The sequence below is a fragment of the Petromyzon marinus genome, chromosome 58 (assembly GCF_048934315.1).
Source record: "Petromyzon marinus isolate PM22_M1 ecotype Great Lakes invasive population chromosome 58, UKy_Petmar_22M1.pri1.0, whole genome shotgun sequence".
NCBI lineage: Eukaryota > Metazoa > Chordata > Hyperoartia > Petromyzontiformes > Petromyzontidae > Petromyzon > Petromyzon marinus.
In genome coordinates this window covers 42,761-66,210 of record NC_133724.1, presented here as the reverse complement: position 1 = coordinate 66,210, position 23,450 = coordinate 42,761, and the positions used below count along the sequence as shown (strand labels likewise).

The 23,450-nt window shown below is 50.0% G+C and overlaps 1 protein-coding gene across 1 annotated transcript; it reads left to right on the top strand.

The window, feature by feature from the left end:
* The first annotated feature begins 13,979 nt into the window (after positions 1 to 13,979).
* On the top strand, positions 13,980 to 19,687 carry LOC116955207 (carbohydrate sulfotransferase 8-like). Its single transcript, XM_076052784.1, has 3 exons — positions 13,980 to 14,945; positions 15,516 to 15,568; positions 16,992 to 19,687. Exons 1-3 carry the CDS (start codon positions 14,519 to 14,521, stop codon positions 17,409 to 17,411), a joined length of 900 nt encoding a protein of 299 aa, XP_075908899.1. The 5' UTR covers positions 13,980 to 14,518; the 3' UTR covers positions 17,412 to 19,687.
* Positions 19,688 to 23,450: the final 3,763 nt, after the last annotated feature.

The following is a 23,450-nucleotide window of genomic DNA, read 5'->3' as shown; positions in this document are numbered from 1 at the left end:
CAGCACGTCTCTTTTCTTGGCCGACGTCTTCCACATGTCGTCGTGGTTTGTAGACATTCTCACACCAAATGTAGTATTCGATTGCACTCGGACAACTTCTGTCTTTCTTCGAACACCGCCTTATTTACAACTCCCAGCATGTCCTCCACATTCCACAATATCCAGGTCGCCACAGCTCGCTCGCCGTGCTTCACTCGACTCGCTCGCCACCTTTGTCTCTCCACTCCCCACGATTACTTCGCTTGCTCCGCACTCAGCGACTCCGCACTCAGCAACTCCGCACTCAGCAACTCCGCACTCAGCAACTCCGCACACAGCGTCTTCGCACACAGCAACTTCGCACACAGCGTCTTCAGCTCCGCTATCGCTACGCTCTCTCCAATACTGGTTATTCTCGTCTCCAGCTCCGCTATCACTACGCTCTCTCCACTGCTAACTTCTGTTCTTCAGCTCCGCGATCGTTACGCTCTCCCTACTGCTAGCTCCTCTCTTCTTCAGCTCCGCTATCGTTACGCTCTCTCTACTGCTGGCCGCTTCTCTTCAGCTTCGCTCCACACTGTTTCCAACCTCGGTCTCCAACTTTGTCTCCAAACTCTGTTTCCAATTCTGTTTCCAAACTTTGTTTCCTACTCTCTCCACACTTCAACTCATCTCCAAGCTCTCCGCTCTTCAACCTCTCTCCAAGCTCTCCACCATTCAACCCCCTCTGTTGACTCCGACTCCCGCTCTAATACCCGCTCTCATTACACCCCCAATTAATTAATCCGCGTCCCAACGGCACTCCGCGTGACCGTCACCTGTTTCTCCTCCAGACCTTTAGACGCCTCTCCAGCCCCGGCAACAGCACCAACCAATCACAGCCGTCCACGGCTCTCACAGCTTAATTGCCCCAACATAACCTGCACTGTATTCGCCTTCGCTACAGGCTGACCCAACATGAACCCCAATGACTTTGCCTTCACAACAGGCTGACCTAACATAAACTGCACTGTCTTTGTTTCCATGCAATACGTGCCTTTCTACTCCACTACACATGTAAAACTTGCGGCATCTAACAGCTGCATCTTACACAAGCTACATCTAACACGAGCTCCATTGAACACGATCTGCATCTAACACGAGTTGTATTTAACACGAGTTGCATCTAACACGAGCTGCATCTAACACGAGCTCCATTGAACACGATCTGCATCTAACACGAGTTGCATTTAACACGAGTTGCATCTAACACGAGTTGCATCTAACACGAGCTGCATCTAACACCAGCTGCATCTAAAACTAGCGGCATCTAACACCAGTTGCATCTAAAACTAGCGGCATATAACACGAGTTGCATCTAAAACTAGCTGCATCTAACATTAGCTGCATCTTACACAAGCTACATCTAACACGAGCTGCACCTAACGCTAGCTCCATTGAACACGATCTGCATCTGATACGAGTTGCATCTAACACGAGCTCCATCTGACACGAGTGGCATCAAACACGAGCTACATCTGACACGAGTTGCATCTATCACTAACGACATCTAACACGAGTTGCATGTGTAGTGCCTTGGATTCACTCGGACGACAATCGCCTTTCTTCCACCGTCACTTTTATTTCCATCGTTCCGCACACTATAATTTCACACACACACACTTTATAATTTCACACACACACTATAATTTCCCCTCTCCGCGCTCCGCCAACTCGGAACACTCGAATTCCCCTTAGCACCGTCCGCTCATACTCCTTGTCTCCCCACACAGTCTCTTCTTCTCTCCCCGCACACACAGTGGTTCTATCTCTATCTCCTCACACACAGTGACTCGTCTATCTCTTCACACGCAGTGACTCTGTCTATCTCTTCACACACAGTGACCTGTCTATCTCCTCACACACTGTGACTTGTCTATCTCTTCACACACAGTGACTTGTCTATCTCTTCACACACAGTGGCTTATCTATCGCTAACTCTCCCTGTACCTTACTTATACCGTAATCTCCACTCTTATAACGCTAACTCTCGCTATCGCTATTTATTGTCCTCTGGGTTCGGCTCTCAATCTATTTCCCACTAACACTTGCCGGCTTCCCCTCTTCGCATCTCTCTCTACCCGCTGCTGTCTCCACTTCTCGCCAACAACTCCCCCGCCGTCCAAATCACCTAGCGTTTTTATCCCCTTTCCAATCAGCCTTAATTAATCGCCACGTGCCTCGCTAGCATTTTCCCACCAGCTCCACACCTGTCCAACGTCCCAGACTCCGTGACGCCGCCACTTAACGCTAACAGCCTCTCGACCAATCACAGCCCTCGTCCCTTGACTCCCTTAATTACTTTGGCTTGCTTACGCCACCGGTGACTTCATCACCTGCCCGACCTTACATGACCCACACTGTATGTACTGTATATGGCCAATTTACCCATGTGTATCTTCTACTCCACTACATCACCCCCCCCCCCCCCCCCCCATGATGAAAGAACCTAGCCGTCCCCCGGCTACGCTATACTCGAATTGGAGTAGTGGAGTGAAGCGGACGGAACGATGATAACATATATACAGAACGCACTCGCAACACATAACCATTTTGTACAACCACCCGACACGCACCACACAACGACACTCACACAACACTTTTATACAGAATCCCCAAACCCCCCAAAGTCAACGTAGTGTACTTCTCCTGGAACGGGTTCCCGCTGCCGGCCCATCTCCCCTGCACGGGACACCCCGCGGTAAGGGAGGGCCTCGCTCGTCTCGCCAACGAGAGGCGCTCCTGGGCTCCACTCTGCGCCCATCCCTGTCGCAGCGACACTCTGCTGGCGGGACTGTCCGACGTTCCCGGTCGGGATGGACATTGGTCCGGATCTGTGGCCGTTCAGTCGGCATCCGGTCAGCAACCCTGCCCAAAAGGGCGATCCTGCAGGCACACGGGGGGCAGATCTCTGGAACACGCGCACTTGTGACCTCCCCACAGGTTCGTCGGACACATCCAATACAGGCCGCTCTCGGATGGGGGATAACGCGTCATATGGTAACACAAATTTCTTCAGGCACGACGGGTGAACAAACCATGTCCGACGACCAAATTTTATTCACACACTCTGATCCCGTAAAACCTCCACAATATCAACGGGCCCCTGCCAGGGGCGGTGAAACTTTGGGGATGTTCCCACCGGCACCATGGGGCAGTGCAACCAGGCTTTATCTCCAACACTCCATGGCTCTCGTGGCTGCTGTCTGCCGTACAATCTTTCGTTAGCGGCTTGTCGTCGTGCCGTATTTTTCAATGCAGCCTCCCGGGCTTCCTTCAGACGGTCTAAAGCCACCTGCATTGGAGCAGGCACCGTCGTAGATTTCTCTCGCTGCCGAATTCCCAATTTAACAATAGCCGGCACGTCTGGTTCCCGTTCATACATTAGAAAAAATGGCGAGTACCCCGTTGAGGCATGCGGGGCCAATCTATTCGCGGCCAGCGTCGCTGCAACATGCAGGTCCCAATCATCTTGAGCGGTGTTTACTTGGTGACAAAGCATGGACGTCAGCATCATATGCAGCCGCTCGACCATCCCGTCAGTCTGCGGGTGGTACGGGAACGTCCGGATCTTTTTGGTCCCCAGCGAGTCACACACGTCTTTAATCAATTTCGATGAAACATTTTCTGCCTTGGTCAGTTTGCAATTGTTCCGGGGCCCCCTTATCTAAGACGTACCCTTTCAAGAAACCCTCAGCGATCGACGTCGCTGACTGGTCTACTAGCGGCCAGGCCATCGGCCAATGAGTTAAGTATTCCACCCCGACGAGCAAATATTTGTGCCCTCGGGGGGTGATGGGGAACGGACCCAAAATATCTAGTGCCACAATTTCGTTCACTCTCGAAACTTGAATCGATTGCAATGGGACACGATATGACCGTGCCGGCGCTTTCCTCCGCGCACATTCCTAGCATGCTTTTACATGCTGTTTCACATCATTAAACATTCCCGGCCTGTAAAATTCATTCCCCACTGTCAACGCGGTCTTCTTCTCCCCCAAATGCATCAATTTCTCATGTATCTCGTTAATGAGTTTCCCCCGCAACACCCTCGGGACGATAATACAACATTTTTGTGCTTCCACATCCCAGCGAACAAGCAACCCCTCCGTCAACATCAAAAATGGGCGATCGTCCGATCCCCTTGAACGAGAGGCACGCAGCCTCATCCTGGTCAGCGAGGAATCCTCTACCTGCAGTTGCTTTCACTGTTTCAATGACAACCCCAGCAATCCAATTTCTGCTCCAGGGATTATCCCTGGCACTCCCGAACCCGCTGCAGCGACCGTTTGCGGAACCTCCTGCAGCGGCAGGCCGCAACGCAGCGAGCCCTCTGTGGACCGACACGTCTCAGCCGATCGCGGCAACCTCGACAAAGCATCCGCGTTTACATGGCGTGTTCCTTTCCTATGTTGGATCGTGAAAGAGTACTCCTGGAGGGTCTCAAGCCAGCGAGCCATCTGCCCCGACGGTTGATCCACGCGCAGCGAGTACTGTAGTGCCGCGTGATCAGTGCGGATCAAAAATTCCCTGCCGTACAGATACGGTCGGTACTGCCGAACAAAATGGACAATCGCCAACAATTCTCTACGCGTCACAGTATTTTTGCTCCGCCGGCGATAACACCCAGCTGCCATATGCCACCACACTCTCGACGCCCGCAACCATCTGTGACAAAAGCGCGCCTATGCCCATATCACTGGCATCCGTGTCAAGTATAAATCGCTTCGTAAAATCCGGGTATCCCAACGGCGGTGCGTCCGCCAGTGCGGCCCGCAACGCTTTGAACGATTTTTGTTCTGCAATCCCCCATTGAAACTTCACACCTTTCCTGGTCAGCGTATGCAATGGTCGAGCAATCGTGGCAAAATCCTTAACGAACCGCCGATAATACGACGCAAAGCCCACAAAGCTACGCACTTCCCCTGCTGTTCTCGGCACTGGCCATGTTCGCACACAACTCGTCTTTTCCGGATCAGTGGCCACTCCTGACACGCTAACAACGTGCCCCAAATACTTCACCGATGTTCTTAACAATTGGCACTTCTGTGGTTTAAATTTCAATCCGACGCGCCGCACTCTGCCAAAAACGGCGCGCAGTCGTAGCAAATGTTCATCGAAATTCCTACTGAAAACAATCACATCATCTAGATATATCAAGCATGACTCCCACTGCAGGCCCGACAACACGAGTTCCATTAATCGCTGGAAGGTCGCCGGCGCGGAGTGGAGTCCCATCGGGAGCACGTTAAATTGATACAATCCTTGTGGTGTCCGAAATGCCGTTTTAGGTCTTGACTCCTCATCCAGGGGCAATTGCCAAAAGCCCGACAACAGATCGAGGGTCGAAAAAATTCTGGCGCCGGACAGGGCGTCCAGTGAATCATCAATTCGTGGAAGCGGGTACGCTTCCGCCACCGAAACTTTATTCAATTTTCGATAGTCAACACAAAATCGCATGGTTCCATCACGTTTTTTAACGAGGACAATAGGGGCTCCCCACGGGCTGGACAATGGGGCAATAATATCTTGCTCTAGCATTTCATCAACAGATCGCCGAATACATTCTTTCTCAAGAGGACCTACACGATGCCAATTTAACCTGATCAGGGGTGCGTTTCCTGTGTTAATACGATGCCGCAACGTCGTTTGACCCACGTCGTATTTCCCTGAACTGAACACATCTTTAAATTCCACTAGCAACGCATGCAAACTCGACCGTTGCACAGGCGATAACTCTGGGTTTTGTTTGTAAAGATCCCTTAACCATTCCGGATCATCTTCCTCCCTTGACAACATTTCATCTTGTTCCGTAGCAAAACATGTTTTCGTTTCTGGACCCGGCGCACCCGTCGCGTGCGCCAACGTAGTGCCCTCTTGAATAACAACCTCTTCGTGCCCCGCATTTACAATTTGAATGAAAAGATCGCAATATGTTGGTATTATGGTCAAAGCCCCTACCACGGTGGGCATTCTCGATACAGCATTTGAGGGTGTTAACAGCACTCCCTCCTGCAGCTCATCCCAAGGCAATTCCTTCTTTAACCGTAGCGGTACCAATATTTGCGATGCAGGTGGGACGCGCACGGTGCGGCTCATCACGGCCTGCACCACAGCGTTCGCCACCGCAAATTTCGAAGGCGTCCCCAAAAATTTCATACATCTCCCCGACGGTAATTCCAAACAACCTTTTTCCACTGAAATCTTAATCGGCATCTTTCGCAAAAAATCCGTGCCCAACAAACACGGTACCGCCAAGGCTGTTGAAACCAAAACACTTCCCGTCACAATCACCTCCCCAATTTGAATTGTCGCAACCACGCAGCCCATAATGCCCAAACTACCCCCATTTGCCACTACGCATGGCCCTTCCACCGGCCCCAACGATCCAGGCGACGTCGGCAGCGACCGAAAAGTTTGCAACGAAATGAGAGTCGCCGACGCCCCGGTATCTACAATAACCCGTACCATAACACCTTGAATGCATGCCATCACATCCGATGATCCCGGCGCGGCCCCCAACACAATGTACCAACGCGCCCCACGTATCCCGGCCATGCGTACTATCCGAACCCGATGAATACGGGTGAGATGACGCAGATGAGTGATGTGGATAGGGCGGCCCTGTATTGAATGCATCTCGACTCACCCGGGATCCTTGGCCTTGGGGGAACCGCCCGCTGTAGATGTTCGGCGCCCTTGGAGGACCACCTCTCCGTCTCCAGCAGTCGCGGGTGAGATGACCCCTCCGCCCGCACTCGTAGCATGTCCGATGCACGCCGTCTCTATATACCCCGGGATGATACCGTCGTTCTCCGGTCGACACCCGGCCGCCGCTGCCATCGGCGGCGTCTCGTCCACCACCCCCGCCACCGTGCTCCCGGCCCCGGCAGGGGTTGTCAGCGACGGCTGCGCCACCGCCGCCGCTGGTTCGTCTCGTATGTCAAGGTTGACTTGTATGTTCCTGGCGATCAGCAACGACGACACGTCGTCGTCATCATCCTTGTCCGGGAGTGACAAGACGACTTTCAGCTCCTTCGCCAGCTGTAGCATCTTCTCCTGCAGCAGGGAGTCCCAGCCCTCCTCGTCCATCGCCGGGTACGCAACCTGGGTGAGGGCCAGCAAGGCGCTGCGGAATGCCAGGGGGGACTCCGTGGCCTCCCGTTTCCTCTGTTGAAATCGACGTTTGGCGAACGACCGCGGCTCGTAGACTTTACTCATTGCCGCAATAGCACCGTCCAATGTTTTTCTGACAGCGGCAGGGAGTCCGTTAAAAGTCGCAAAGGAGTCGTCATCCAATGCCGTCGGCAGTGCTCGTAACGCGGCACTCTCCATCCATTTCAGCGACTCGTAAGCTGCACGGAATCTTCGTATGAACGCCGTCTAATCTCCCACTTTGGCCTCAAATCGTTGTACGTTTAGCCATCGTGGCGGTCCCGCCGACCAGTCGTCTTCGTCGTCAGAGTCCTCCACCCACTCCGGCTGAGCGGCAACCTCCGGCGGTAGACCCGGTACTGGTTGTTGAATGCGGTTCTCCGTCAAAAAGTTCCGGAACTCCTCCGACAACTTCTCCATCCTGGCCTCCCACTGGGTCATGAGGACGCGCCAATCCTCTGGCGATCCCAGGCCCTCAGCACCACCCGAACCTCTGTCCCAGTCAGGAGTACTGCCGGCCATCTGGCCAGGCTGTACATCGTCGTTGTTGCTGTCGCCACCCGAGTCCACTGGCACATTTGTTTTCTTTGCCGCTTTTTTTGACATCGTGGCGTGTTCCGTACTTTTTCTGACACCAAATGTAGTGCCTTGGATTCACTCGGACGACAATCGCCTTTCTTCCACCGTCACTTATATTTCCATCGTTCCGCACACTATAATTTCCCCTCTCCGCGCTCTGCCAACTCGAACACTCGAATTCCCCTCAGCACCGTCCGCTCATACTCCTTGTCTCCCCACACAGTCTCTTCTTCTCTCCCCGCACACACAGTGGTTCTAGCTCTATCTCCTCACACACAGTGACTCGTCTATCTCTTCACACACAGTGACTCTGTCTATCTCTTCACACAGTGACCTATCTCCTCACACACAGTGACTTGTCTATCTCTTCACACACAGTGACTTGTCTATCTCTTCACACACAGTGACTTGTCTATCGCTAACTCTCCCTGTACCTTACTTATACCGTAATCTCAACTCTGCTAATGCTAACTCTCGCTATCGCTATTTATTGTCCTCTGGGTTCGGCTCTCAATCTATTTCCCACTAACACTTGCCGGCTTTCCCTCTTCGCATCTCTCTCTACCCGCTGCTGTCTCCACTTCTCGCCAACAAATCCCCCGCCGTCCAAATCACCTAGCGTTTTTATTCCCTTTCCAATCAGCCTTAATTAATTGCCACGTGCCTCGCTGGCATTTTCCCGCCAGCTCCACACCTGTCCAACGGCCCAGACTCCGTGACGCCGCCATTTAACGTTAACAGCCGCTCGACCAATCACAGCCCTCGTCCCTTGACTCCCTTAATTACTTTGGCTTGCTTACGCCACCTGTGACTTCATCACCTGCCCGACCTTACATGACCCACGCTGTTTGTATGTACTGTATATGGCCAATTTACTCATGTGTATCTTCTACTCCACTACACATGTAACGCGAGCTGCATCTGACACGAGCTCCATCTAACACGAGCTCCATTGAACACTATCTGCATCTAACACGAGTTGCATGTAACACTAGTTGCATCCCACACAAGCGACATCTAACACGAGTTGCATCTAACACGAGTTGCATCTAACACGAGCTGCATCTAACACGAGCTCCATCTAACACGAGGTGCATCTAACACGAGCTCCATCTAACACGATCTGCATCTAACACGAGTTGCATGTAACACGATCTGCATCTAACACGAGTTGCATCTAACATGAGCTGCATCTGACACGAGCTCCATTGAACGCGATCTGCATCTAACACGAGCGGCATCTAACACGAGTTGCATCTAAAACTAGCGGCATCTAACACGAGTTGCATCTAAAATTAGCGGCATCTGACATTAGCTGCATCTTACACAAGCTACATCTAAAACTAGCTGCATCTAACACGAGTTGCATCTATCACTAACGACATCTAACACGAGTTGCATGTAACACGAGCTGCATCTGACACGAGCTCCATCTAACACGAGCTCCATTGAACACTATCTGCATCTAACACGAGTTGCATGTAACACTAGTTGCATCTTACACAAGCTACATCTAACACGATCTGCATCTAACACGAGTTGCATCTAACACGAGCTGCATCTAACACGAGCTCCATTGAACGCGATCTGCATCTAACACGAGTTGCATGTAACACTAGTTGCATCTTACACCATCTACATCTAATACGAGTTGCATTTGACACGAGTTTCATCTAACACGAGCTGCATCTAACACGAGCTCCATCTAACACGAGCTCCATCTAACACGAGCTTCATCTAACACGATCTGCATTTAACACGAGTTGCATCTAATACGAGCTCCATCTAACACGAGCTCCATTGAACGTGATCTGCATCTAACACGAGTTGCATGTAACACTAGCTGCATCTAAAACTAGCGGCATCTAACACGAGTTGCATCTAAAACTAGCGGCATCTAACACGAGTTGCATCTAAAACTAGCGGCATCTTACAGCTGCATCTTACACTAGCTCCATTGAACACGATCTGCATCTGATACGAGTTGCATCTAACACGAGCGGCATCTAACACGAGTTGCATCTGACACGAGTGGCATCTAACACGAGTTGCATCTGACACGAGTGGCATCTGACACGAGTTGCTTTTAACACGAGTTGCATCTGACACGAGCTACATCGAACACTAGCGGCATCTAACACAGTTTGCATCTAATACTAGCTGCATCTAACACGAGTGGCATCAAACACGAGCTACATCGAATATGAGCGGCATCTAACACGAGCGGCATCTAAAACTAGTTGCATGTGTAGTGGCCTTAATGACGTCGGAGACTGTTCGTAGAGGCAACACGTATTTATTACCAACACTTCGATCACAGTAACGAATCTAATACTTGGAGAGGTAACGGCCTCTCCACGGATACTCTACAGAGGGAGCTCAAGCCTACGCTAGCTCCCTGGTTCCCTCTAACCTGGCCCTATTTCCCGAGGCTATCTGACCTAGCCCAGCTTCGGCGTAGGTCACAACCACCAGCCACACGAGTCCGGCCCTTAAAAGGACATCGGACCTCGCGGCTCTGGGGTCGCACCCTGGCTTGCTTTGCCCGGCCCTCAAAAGGACAGCGGGCCAAAGGAGTTCCAGGGTCTAGCTAGTTGATCTTCTTTCTTCACTGGTGCTTCATCTTACTTGAGTCGAACTCCAGCACCCCGGGTCCCACCTTTTATACAGTTCCTCACTCAGGGGTGGGGCTCGGCAGGGATCCCAGCATCCCCCACAGATTCCCAGGGTGGTCCGTATCGGACGAGGTTGTAACCACTGCCCTACAACCGCGTGTCCCCCCTCCCGTCACACCTCTACACATCTAACACGAGCGGCATCTAACACGAGTTGCATCTAACGCGAGTTGCATCTAACACGAGTTGCATCTAACACGAGTTGCATCTAACACTAGCGGCATCTAACACTAGCGGCATCTAACACTAGCAGCATCTAACACGAGCTGCATCTAACACGAGCTGCATCTAACACTAGCTGCATCTAACACTAGCGGCATCTAACACGAGCTGCATCTAACACGAGTTGCATCTGACACGAGTTGCATCTAACACTAGCGGCATCTAACACTAGCTGCATCTAACACGAGCTCCATTGAACGCGATCTGCATCTAACACGAGTTGCATGTAACACTAGCTGCATCTAAAACCAGCGGCATCTAACACGAGTTGCATCTAAAACTAGCGGCATCTAACAGCTGCATCTTACACAAGCTACATCTAACACGAGCTGCATCTAACACTAGCTCCATTGAACACGATCTGCATCTGATACGATTTGCATCTCACACGAGCAGCATCTAACACGAGTTGCATCTGACACGAGTGGCATCTAACACGAGTGGCATCTAACACGAGTTGCATCTGACACGAGTGGCATCTAACACGAGTTGCTTTTAACACGAGTTGCATCTGACACGAGCTACATCGAACACTAGCGGCATCTAACACAGTTTGCATCTAATACTAGCTGCATCTAACACGAGTGGCATCAAACACGAGCTACATCGAATATGAGCGGCATCTAACACGAGCGGCATCTAAAACTAGTTGCATGTGTAGTGGCCTTAATGACGTCGGAGACTGTTCGTAGAGGCAACACGCATTTATTACCAACACTTCGATCACAGTAACGAATCTAATACTTGGAGAGGTAACGGCCTCTCCACGGGTACTCTACAGAGGGAGCTCAAGCCTACGCTAGCTCTCTGGTTCCCTCTAACCTGGCCCTATCTCCCGAGGCTATCTGACCTAGCCCAGCTTCGGCGTAGGTCACGACCACCAGCCACACGAGTCCGGCCCTGAAAAGGACATCGGGCCTCGCGGCTCTGGGGTCGCACCCTGGCTTGCTTTGCCCGGCCCTCAAAAGGACAGCGGGCCAAAGGAGTTTCAGGGTCTAGGTAGTTGATCTTCTTTCTTCACTGGTGCTTCATCTTGCTTGAGTCGAACTCCAGCACCCCGGGTCCCACCTTTTATACAGTTCCTCACTCAGGGGTGGGGCTCGGGAGGGATCCCAGCATCCCCCACAGATTCCCAGGGTGGTCCGTATCGGACGAGGTTGTAACCACTGTCCTACAACCGCGTGTCCCCCCTCCCGTCACACCTCTACACATGTAACATGAGCGGCATCTAACACGAGTTACATCTAACGCGAGTTGCATCTAACACGAGTTGCATCTAACACTAGCGGCATCTAACACTAGCGGCATCTAACACTAGCGTCATCTAACACGAGCTGCATCTAACACGAGCTGCATCTGACACGAGTTGCATCTGACACGAGTTGCATCTAACAGTAGCGGCATCTAACACTAGCTGCATCTAACACTAGCTGCATCTAACACGAATGCCATCTAACACGAGTTTCATCTAACACAAGCTGCATCTAACACTAGCGGCATCTAACACGAGTTGCATCTAACACTAGCGGCATCTAACACGAGCTAAATCTAACACGAGCTGCATCTAACACTAGTGGCATCTTACACGAGTTGCATCTAACACTAGCGGCATCTAACACTAGTGGCATCTAACACTAGCGGCATCTAACACGAGTTGCATCTAACGCGAGTTGCATCTAACGCGAGTTGCATCTAACGCGAGTTGCATCTGACACGAGTGGCATCTAACACGAGCGGCATCTAACACGAGTTGCATCTAACACGAGTTGCATCTAACACTAGCGTCATCTAACACTAGCGGCATCTAACACAAGCTGCATCTAACACGAGCTGCATCTGACACGAGTTGCATCTAACACTAGCGGTATCTAACACTAGCTGCATCTAACACGAGTTTCATCTAACACAAGCTGCATCTAACACTAACGGCATCTTACACGAGCTGCATCTAACACTAGTGGCATCTTACACGTAGTTGCATCTTACACGAGCTACATCTAACACTCGCAACATCTAACACTAGTGGCATCTAACACTAGCGGCATCTAACACGAGCGACATCTAACACGAACGGCATCTAACACAAGCTCCATCTAACACTAGCGGCATCTAACACGAGTTGCATCTAACACTAGCGGCATCTAACACGAGCTAAATCTAACACGAGCTGCATCTAACACTAGTGGCATCTTACACGAGTTGCATCTTACACGAGTTGCATCTAACACGAGTTGCATCTAGCACTAGCGGCATCTAACACTAGCGGCATCTAACACGAGCTGCATCTAACACGAGCTGCATCTAACACGAGTTGCATCTGACACGAGTTGCATCTAACACTAGCAGCATCTAACACTAGCTGCATCTAACACGAATGCCATCTAATACGAATGCCATCTAACACGAGTTTCATCTAACACAAGCTGCATCTAACACTAGTGGCATCTTACACGAGTTGCATCTTACACGAGCTACATCTAACACGAGTTGCATCTTACACGAGCTACATCAAACACTCGCAACATCTAACACTAGTGACATCTAACACTAGCGGCATCTAACGCGAGCGACATCTAACACGAACGGCATCTAACACGAGTTGCATCTAACACTAGTGGCATCTTACACTAGCGGCATCTAACACGAGTTGCATCTAAAACTAGTGGCATCTAACACTCGCAACATCTAACACTAGCTGCATCTAACACGAGTTGCATCTAACACTAGTGGCATCGAAAACGAGCGGCATCTAATACGAGCGACATCTAATGCGAACTTTATTTAACACTGGGGGAATATACCACTATTATTAGACACACCACGAGCGTTCTGGATGGGAATATCTTCAATTCACATGACATGAATTGCAAAATTTATTTAGTATGTGGGGGGTAGTCGGGGCAGAGAGAATCAAAAACAGATATCAGCCACAATTCTCATGCAACGTATTAATTAGCTCGTGTCCTCTCTCATGGCTTGTAAATTAGCTTGTGTCCTCTTTCTCACAGCTTGTGAATTTGCAACATGTTTATTAGCTTGTATATTCTCTCTCGTGGCTTGTCATTACACAACGTGTTCAGTAGCTTGTGTTCTCCCTCATATGGCGCAGAACAGCTCCCCTCAGCTCCAGGGTCAAACCTCGGGAGATTGTTCGCGTGGTGGCACCGGCTGTCCTTCTCCCCGTACAGGGGAGGACGATGCCAGACACTCCGAAGTGGCTTCCTCTCCCAGTCGTAAGTCGTGGTGGAGGACGTGCAGACTCACGGCATGCACTGTCTCTGGTGGTGGTATACAAATGTGGATAACAGGGGCGAAGCGATCCGTGGGTAGCAGGAGTTTTTGCAGATCAATTGGGGGTGCGCTTAACCATAACCGCGGATTGGAGGATTTATACAAACGACGATGCTGGCTTGGTGCTCTTGCGTGGGCATTCGCGCTGTGAGCCACACAGCCATCATGCCTCGACGAGTCTTCTTTGTGTGGCTCAAGTCGATGTAGAGAGCAACAGCTAATGAGTGCATCAGGAGTAGTGAAGTGGTTTTATTGTTGTGATGACGCCTCCTCTTTCGCATTTGTGAATCGGGCATTGACTTATCAGAATCAAAAGTTAATTTCCCGAATAAAGCCCATTGAGCTAAGAAAGTATTTTTTAAGGGCGACTCGGTCGGCAGACAACATTACAGATAAAAAAAAAAACTAACTTAATAATCGCAATTATTTCGTCAAATTGTACGTTCCATGATATTTTCTGTGTGACCACAGTCTCCGCACACTGCCGCAGTGATTTTAATGATTAATGCCATTGCATCGTTGTTGTTCCTTCCTGGGTGTGCTGTGTGTGTGCAGCAGACAGCCGGGGAACCCTGGTCATGGATAAATTGCTGGAAGAGAATCAGGAAGAGCGGCTCTCGACTCTCAATACAGAGTGCAAGCAGCTCAGGGAGAGGGGCATCCTGCCGCTGTCGCCATTGCCACGCATCCCGGAGTGGCTCGCATCCCGCATCTACGTGGCCGATCGCTATGCATTTATGTACTGTGAGGTGCCCAAGACCGGCTGCACCAACTGGAAGAGGACCTTCCTGGCGTTGATGGGGAACATCAAGTCGTCCAAGGTGATGACGCAGAATCAAGTGCACAGCTTCAACTATACAAAGCTGAGCTCGTTTGACATCTCTGGTCAGCGCTCGCGGCTAGATAACTACTCGATGGTAATGTTTGTGAGGGAGCCCATGGAGCGCCTCGTGTCCGCCTACCGGGACAAGTTTCTGCACTCCAAGCACTACAAGGTGCGTACCAGTCTGTGAATGTAAACGTGCAGCGCCATATCAACCTACGACTGAATGGAGCCCCTCCCCCCTCTTCAACCACTTCGTATATGTGTAGTGGTTTACACGAGGAAGGCAGATACTTCTTGGAGGCAAGAGTTTATTACAATAAGCCCTAAAACACGCAGGGGCATAACTGCCTCTTCACCAGCTACCCTAGGGAGGTATCTCCTTCAGGCTAGCTAACCTTAGCTCACACGGGGTGGGTATCTCGGACCGGGCCCTGGCTCGGGTCCGGGTCCTGTAGTCGGGCAGGTCTTCTCCAGGTGACGGCTTCGGTCTTCAGTCTTGCAACAGCTGCCGGACTCGTTCAGGGGTCCGGCTTATATTGCCAGTCTCGGGGCTTCCTCCAGCCGTGGCCACGCCTCCCATCTCAAGCCTTCAAGAGGGACCTGGTCCTGGTCCCGTAGTCCCCCCAGCTCCCTCCTTGGGGCCCCTTAGCCGGTACCTCCGGGCACCAGGCCTCCAGGTTCACCTGGAGTGCCATGGCCCCCGTTGAACCCCTGCGCCGTCCCTGGCACTCTCGCCCCCTAACCACCAGAGGCTGGCACTGCATATGGCCGGTGTGAGCGGCGCGCATCGTGCCTCACACAGGCCGGCTTATACCTCATGCAGTGGCCTCCACCGATGCCACTATATATGTCATAGGGATTGTTTGACCATTTTTCACCATGTTGGCCAGTCTGGGTTGGTAAAGGAGTGGAGTGGCCTATAACCAGTTGTGATCACTCACCACTGATGTTCGTCGTAGTCAAGAATGTAACTGAACTGGTTGGGTTCATCGTCCATTTAACTTACAACTACACCCCTGCTCTCAGTGAAAATTTACTTCATTGCTGAATTCATGATTAAATCATAAGCAGACAATATAATGATTCACCATTGCTTTGTGGGTGAGGCCACAAAGTGATCTGGCCAAATCTGTATTGTCAAAATCCTCCACTCTGCCAAAGTCAAACAAATTGAATGTGTTTGCGGTGGACAAGCAGAGGAGATATGCAGACAGTAAAAATAATGAGTTAGATAAGAAAGATGTAAGATTAGTATAGATATATTCACAATGTATTATAAGAGATTTATTCATAATACAGCGTGTTTGAAAAGGATAGACCCGATTTGAAATCGATACATATCTGCAACCACGAACCGCCCATGAATGACACTCTTACCACTTGAAAGGGCGGGGCATAGAGTTTCAAATGATTACCGATTGATGCCTCTCCCAGCGCACAAACAGCCCCTAGCCTCAGTCATTCGCAAGATGGTGACCCCGCAACACAAGGCGTAATGCGTTCTGCAGTTTAGCAAGACTGAATCCGTAATTGCGGTGCAGCGAGCGTTTCAACGGCGTTTTGGCCTTAATCCGCCAATGTCAAAGAACATTCGTCATTGGTACCGACAATTTGATGAAACAGGCTGTGTATGTAAGGGGAAGAGCACAGGGTGACCACGCACCTCAGAGAAAAACGTGAGAAGGGAGGCGTTTGGGACAAATTCAACTATCGTCTCGATGTTGTCCATACAGTAGGTGGAGGGCACATAGAGCATTTATAAAATGGTTAGAAAAACTTGGTAACTCATTAAACCGTTTGTAACTTTTTGTATAATTGTAACATGTTGCCATCGTGAAATATACTGCTTTGAAATTGGGTCTATCTTTTTTAAACACCCTGTAGGTAGGCCGCAGACGTAAAGTGATATCTTCATATAAGATAGAAGGCAGGGTCAGGTGAGCTAAGAGGCCTACGTGGCATAAAAGTACTTTCTGTCCTGGTGCAAGCAGGAAATTAAGTCATCAGCTCTAATCAGGTTGAGATGCAGATTAATGCCATCCTCTAGAGGCACTGGCTGCTACTGCTCGTATCTGCAGCTTAACTGACCAAGCCACATGCGAACACCAGGGCAAAAAGTACTTTCACCCTACGTATGCCTCTTACCCCACTCTACTATCCACTCTTAAAATAAACCAGCATAACCTTTTTTCCTTTCTCTCCAAAACCAATGACGGCGTGTGCAGAAAGTGTATGGACGAGCTATCATTTCGCACTACAGGAAGAACCCCAGTCGTGTGTCTCTGACAGGCGGCCATGACGTAACTTTCCCCGAGATGGTGCGCTTCATCCTCGACCCCGAGCGCCCTCTGGTGCAGGACGTGCACTGGCTACCAGCTCACCACCTCTGCCAGCCCTGTCTGCTGCGCTATGACTACCTCGGCAAAGTGGAGACGTTAGGGCGCGACGCGGCCGACTTGCTGGCGCGCGTTAGGGCACCGGAATCGGTGTTTTACTCGAGCCCAAAAGACAAACGCTCTTCTGCTGCGCTCACCGGATACTACCTGGCACAGCTGAGCTCGAAAGTGAGACAGCAGCTCTACACATTCTATTATGGAGACTACAAGCTCTTCGGATATCCATTGCCATCTGACATGAAAATTTGAAGGCACCATAACTCAGTTATCTTTGAACTGAACACCGCATTTAAGATAAACTAGATATTTTGGTTAATTGGTAATGTTTAACCAAGTATCTGCATTTTAAAGTTCCTGCATGAAGATACTTTCCACAAAACCACACAGAGGTGACCAACATAGACAAACGTGGTCTCACATAGCCCCATGATCTACATGACATGCGGGGTTTCTTATAACATTGGGAAGATTGTAGAAACGCAATCATTACTTTCATCGAAAAGTTTAACCTTGCTTTTGCTCAGGTCCAAAGACTAAGATTGCCTTATTGATGCTCTATAATGATCTTCTACCATGTGTTGATCTTTCACTATTGTCTATGTTTCGTTCTTTATCTTTCTGCTCCTTTTCATACTGTGGGCCACGGGATTATATTGGAGAGAAGGTGGAACTGTATTGGCATTTCGATTGAAAGCTTTCGTGACTGCAGGGATTCATCTTCTTGGTTCTTTCGGTAAAGTCACGTAGAAGGGAAATAATAAGATAATAAAAATAAAACATAATAAATAAAATTCTCACGACGTTTCGGCCACAATGCAAGCAGCCGTCCTCAGGTGAAGAAACAGAACTGTCGGAAAGACAGCGCTCCAATGAACACTGCTAAGCTTGGCAGCGTATTTTAAGCTGGGTGGGAGGACGAGAGAGCCTTGACGAAGGAGTTTACATATCAACAGAGGAATTTAGCATATTGATGACAAAGCAGATATGGGGTTAGTCACTCCTTGCGGAATAAGTAGTTATAAACCATACCATAACTTGGAGTATTACAGCGCATTATAGTTTTCTTTGGTTCTTTCGGTAAAGTCATGTAGAATGAGAATAAAATAATAAATTAATAAAATAAAATAACACAATAAAATTCTCACGATGTTTCGGCCACAACACAAGTGGCCTTCTTCAGGTGAAAGGAACAGACCTGTCGGAACTACAGGTTTGTTCCTTTCACGAAACGTCGTGAGAATTGTATTTTATTTTATTAATTTATTATTTGATTCTCATTCTACGTGACTTTACCGAAAGAACCAAAGAAGATGAATCCTTGCAGTCACGAAAGCTTTAAATCGAAATTTCGCATTGTAGTTGTTTCCCTCTCCCCCCTCCTCCGTTCCGAGCATGGATTGACTCGTCCGCCTGAACATCGCTGTCCGTGGTGCTGGCGTTGAGGTGAAGGGAAAAAAACCCCCACCATTTTTCGCCATATGGCATTGATATATAACGACTTATTGTTGGTGGCTCAGCTGATTGGAGAGTATATAGAGTTTATTGATAACATTGAGGGAGCTTATATTTTGTTTTTTTATTGGTTTACTATATGGTATTCATTATATAGTGTAGTGTATACCCAGTTGCTTTGTGATTAATAGCTCAGCTTATTGAAGAATATATTAAGTACATTTATTATATTGATGTAATATAGATTTTTTTTCACATCGGTTTACTTTATGATAGTTGGTAGTTGGAGGCCTTTAGCGTCCATATACTAAATGCCTCTGTTGATATGTAAACTTTGACTTTAACACAGCTATTTCTGTCACAAGCTAATCCCTCAGCTATTCCAATGCTAAATTCTCCTGCTTTGATAGGTTAAACTCCTTTGTCAAGGCTCTCCACGCCTCTCACCGAGCTTAAAAGATGCTACGAATCTTAACAGCGTTCATTCAAGCTCTGTCGTCCCGACAGTTCTGTTCTTTCACCTGAAGAATGCTACTTGTGTTGTGGCTGAAACGTCGTGAGAATATTGTCTTATTTTATTTTATTATTTTATTCTCATTCTACGTGACTTTACCGAAAGAACCAAATAAGATGAATCCTTGCAGTCACGAAAGCTTTAAATCGAAATTACATCAATATAATCAATGTACTCAATATACTCTCCAATAAGCTGAGCTATTAACATAAAGTAACTGGGTATACACTACACTATATAATGAATACCATATAGTAAACTGATAAAAAAAAACTCAAATATAAACTACATCAATAGTATCAATAAACTCAATATACTCTCCAATCAGCTGAGCTACTAACAATAAGTCACTATACATTACAATTCTATGTCGAAAAAAGTGGCGGTTTCGTTTTCCTCAACGAAAGCGGCAAGCTTTGTTCAGATGGACGAGTCCATCTATGCTCGGAATGGAAGGGGGAGATAGAAAGAAACAACCATGATGCGCTGCTCTGTCCTGTGTTGCGTTACAACTGTAGTGTTTACAATGACGAATAAACTTCTTAGGAGGCACATTCTGTTTATTGTAATACTTCTCTTACACAGTCCTTAACACACAGAGGGGTATACGGTCCTCTCACCCGATACCCTAAGAAGGTACAGCCTCCTGAATTAGCGTGACCTACACACAGGTCTCTTCCTAACCTAAGGAGGTACAGCCTCCTATCTTGGTGGGACTTACTCTCGAGTCTACCGCTATCCTAGAGTCCTCCGGCTGGGACCTAGGGGAGGCTATCTGACCCACCGCTGGCCCGGCGGGTCCTGACCATTGGATACGCCGAGCCTTAGCCCTCAGAAGGGCTGGAAGGCTGGGTCCAGAGTCCTGGCTATCTTCAGCCCGGGCTTCAGTCTTCGTGTAGGGAGAGAACTCCCCGCGCTCTGCGCGGTCACCCTTCTTATACCCGTTTGTGGCCAGGTGTAACCAATCCCACATTCCCATATGGAACTTTCTGATTGGTTCTTACCAAACTGTGGCTACGATCCACTTCACCTCGTCTGACCCCAACCGTTATGTACAGAGGTAACGCTGCACTGCCCCTTTGATGCCTAGTGGCAATGCAGGTTACCGAACAGTGAGTAGTTAACACCTCTACACAAATATGCTATAAACTAGACTACTATACATTACAATATACCTTCCAATCTATACTACACTGTATAATATCGTATACACATTCCAGATTTGAAGATTTCGTGACTGCAAGGATTCATATTCTTTGGTTTTATTCGGTAAAGTCACGTAGATAAAATAAAACAAAATAAAAGAAAATTAAATCACGACGTTTCGGAGGCAACACAAGCTTCTGTCTTCAGGTGGAAAAGTCAACGCAGAATATCTGTGTCAGGAGCACAGTTCAGAGACAACCAGGATTATATGTAGTGTTGCTCCGGAGACACTTCGTAGGGGGGGCACGTCTTTATTTTCCACACGTACCCTAACCACTATACATTAATTCTTCATACAGTTGATCTTGAGGACCTCTTCCACTTGGTATATTATACGCCTCCTGTGTAGCGTGCCTAACCCAGCTACGTTCCAGGTCCTCCAGCTATAATAAACTATGTGAGACTACCTGACCTGACCCAGCCAAGGTACAGGTCCAACACTGACCTCACAGAGCTTCGGCCCTTAAAAGGACGGCGAAGCTAGGGGTTCAGAGTCCTACTCTAGCAGGTCTTCCTTCTTCAACTGGTTATCTTCAATTTCTCCGGTTTCCAACTGCTTCCATCTCCAACTGCTTCGGTTTTTAAACTGCCTGGACCGCTACAGAGGTTCGCCTTATATCCGTTTCTCAGCCGAGGTGCGGACCCCACTGAGGTCCGCATGTCTGCCGTTGCAGGTCAGTGCAGCTGCAGCCCTTCGGCCTTTGGGAGTGTTTGCGAGGGATCATAGGGCAGCCTGTCATTGCCTGCAAGTGCAGCCCATCCATGGCACTACATTACCCCCCCCCCCCCCTTCTTAGCATCCAGCCGTCTCGGCTGTCCATAAATAAATAAAAAACTACAATTAACATTAGTAAAAAAATCTATCAAGGTAAGCCACTCCAAAAGGTAAGTGCTGCAACACATAACAATAACAAATGTCGAAAACCCATCAATTAAACAGCGATGCAAAAGTGATCCACCCAACTGTCTTTTCTTTCATATGTGATGCGAGTGGTTTGGGGAGGAGTGGGGTAGTAACGAGAGGTTCAGGAGAACCTGTGAGTTTTAGATCGTGTTCTTGTTGCTGGGCCCCCATTTGGTCGTGTTTCCTTGGATTCCTGCGGAGCAGGGGCAATTAAGGTAAGTGACGGGAGGCCCCCATCAGAGGCAGTGGCTCCTGGTGACGCCGGGTTGTCACCGCTGGGTGGAGATTTCTTGGCAGGTTCCGGCCTCAGCGTCAGTCGCGTTGCACCTGTTGTAGGTACAGACGTTAGTTTTGGGGAAGGTGTGTCAGGTTTGTCGGGCACATCACACTCTCGGCCATTCTGACATGTTGGAGATGAATGTGAATCATGTGCGCCAGAAAAAGGCTTAAGGCGAGACGGGTGCACGTAAAACGTGCGACGACCCCACCGGATTTGCACACACTGTGGGCGAACGACGCAAACGATCTCAATCGGGCCCCTCCACAGTTGTGTCAACTTAGGCGAGGTACCCACAGGAACTTGTGGGCAGTGGAGCCACGCCTTGTGACCCACGGTCCATTTGTGGTTTGAGGTATGTCGGCCCATGAATCGTTCATTGGCGAGCTGCCTCTTGGTCGTGTTCGCCAATGCAGCCTCACGTGCTTCCCGGAGCCTATCGAGGTTGAACCGGAGCTATTCCTCAATTCTATTAGCATCTTTTGAGGGGACCAAGCCCAATTGTACGTCACGGGGGGTTCGCTGTCGCGGCCATACATTAGAAAAAAAGGCGAATACCCCGTTGATGCATGGGGGGCCATACGGTATGCTGCCAGGACCCCGTTAATTTGCAAATCCCAATTGAGGTGTGTTGTTAGGGTCGCCGGCCCCCGGGATCTCTCCTGCCTGCGACCCTGTCCGCGAAGTACCGACGCTCCCAGACTCTCCACTAGTGTGGGAGCTGCCGCCGCCGCACTCCTCTCCGGGCGGGGAAAGGTCGTCGCGCTCCTGTTCCCCCCCCTGTGCTGTCCCCCCCCGAGTCCGGGTTTCCTGCCGGTGAGGCATCACCCTCGACCGCCCTGGGACCCGCTAGCGCTTCGCCGGCACCCAAACGCGATGCTCCCCGCCCGCGCAGTCCCACGCACCAATCACACGCGGGTAACAGGGGGTTAAAGGTCGGAGGGTAAGCGACGTCGTTCGTGCTCACTCCGGCGATTGGGGGGATTGGATTAAACGGGTTTAAAGGGCTATGCGATGGGCATGCGTGCGAGATGGGTATCCGCTCGCAACGTGGGAGTCCGCAGCCGACGGTTTGTAGCGCACACACTCCACGCGGCGCCGCTCCACACACGCGGCGACCACCGAGAACAGCAAGCGCACCCACGCTTCCACTCTCTTTCCACACCCTCGCAAAAACCACACCAGTCCGTTATGTAACCGCCGACGATTTATTCCACCGCGTCGGCGAGCCCTTATTTAACCGAGTCAGTCGGGATCAGCGGGGCAGGACCAATCTATCTCTCGATAGTCGGCGCTACACTCTACCTGTCCTTCTCCCCTTTACCCTCTCCGGTTTTCCTCTTAAGCTAAGTCCCAACTCCCTCTTTCTCTCTCTCTCTTACTCACGGTTCATCGTCACTGCCGGCTGGTCCTCGCGGCGCGTCGATACGTCCCACGGACGTTCGCGCGGCTGGACTCGGGAGTTGACGGACCTGGGGTTGACTCGAGTAGCCAGAGAACCTTTTCCCTTCGCCCTGACCCGCTTTATTCTTTCTACATCAAAGGGGCTACCTGGTGCCGACTCGCGGGCCAATCAGCTCGCTGAGATCACCCGCCAATCGGTAGGCCCATCTGTATCCCAGCATCCCCCGGGCCGTTGCTTTCAGCGACGTCCGCATCTAAATTTACCTGCTCAGCGGCCCTCCAGCCGGAGGGCGACCCTGCTTTCCTGCCGTTCGTGGCTCTGCCCTCCTACCTGCCTGCCCTGCCGACCCGTGTGCGTGAGGTGCGTACTAACCGCGGTGGCGGGGCAGCCCCGCCGTGAACATGTCATTTCTACTCAAGTCACGGCGCCACGGTGTGTGTTAGCGTCGGAGGAGACGTCCAATTCCCTGGCCGCAGGAAACCGTGAAGATTATCCCTTTACGAGGGCTTCTGGGTGAAAACCTGTCGGCC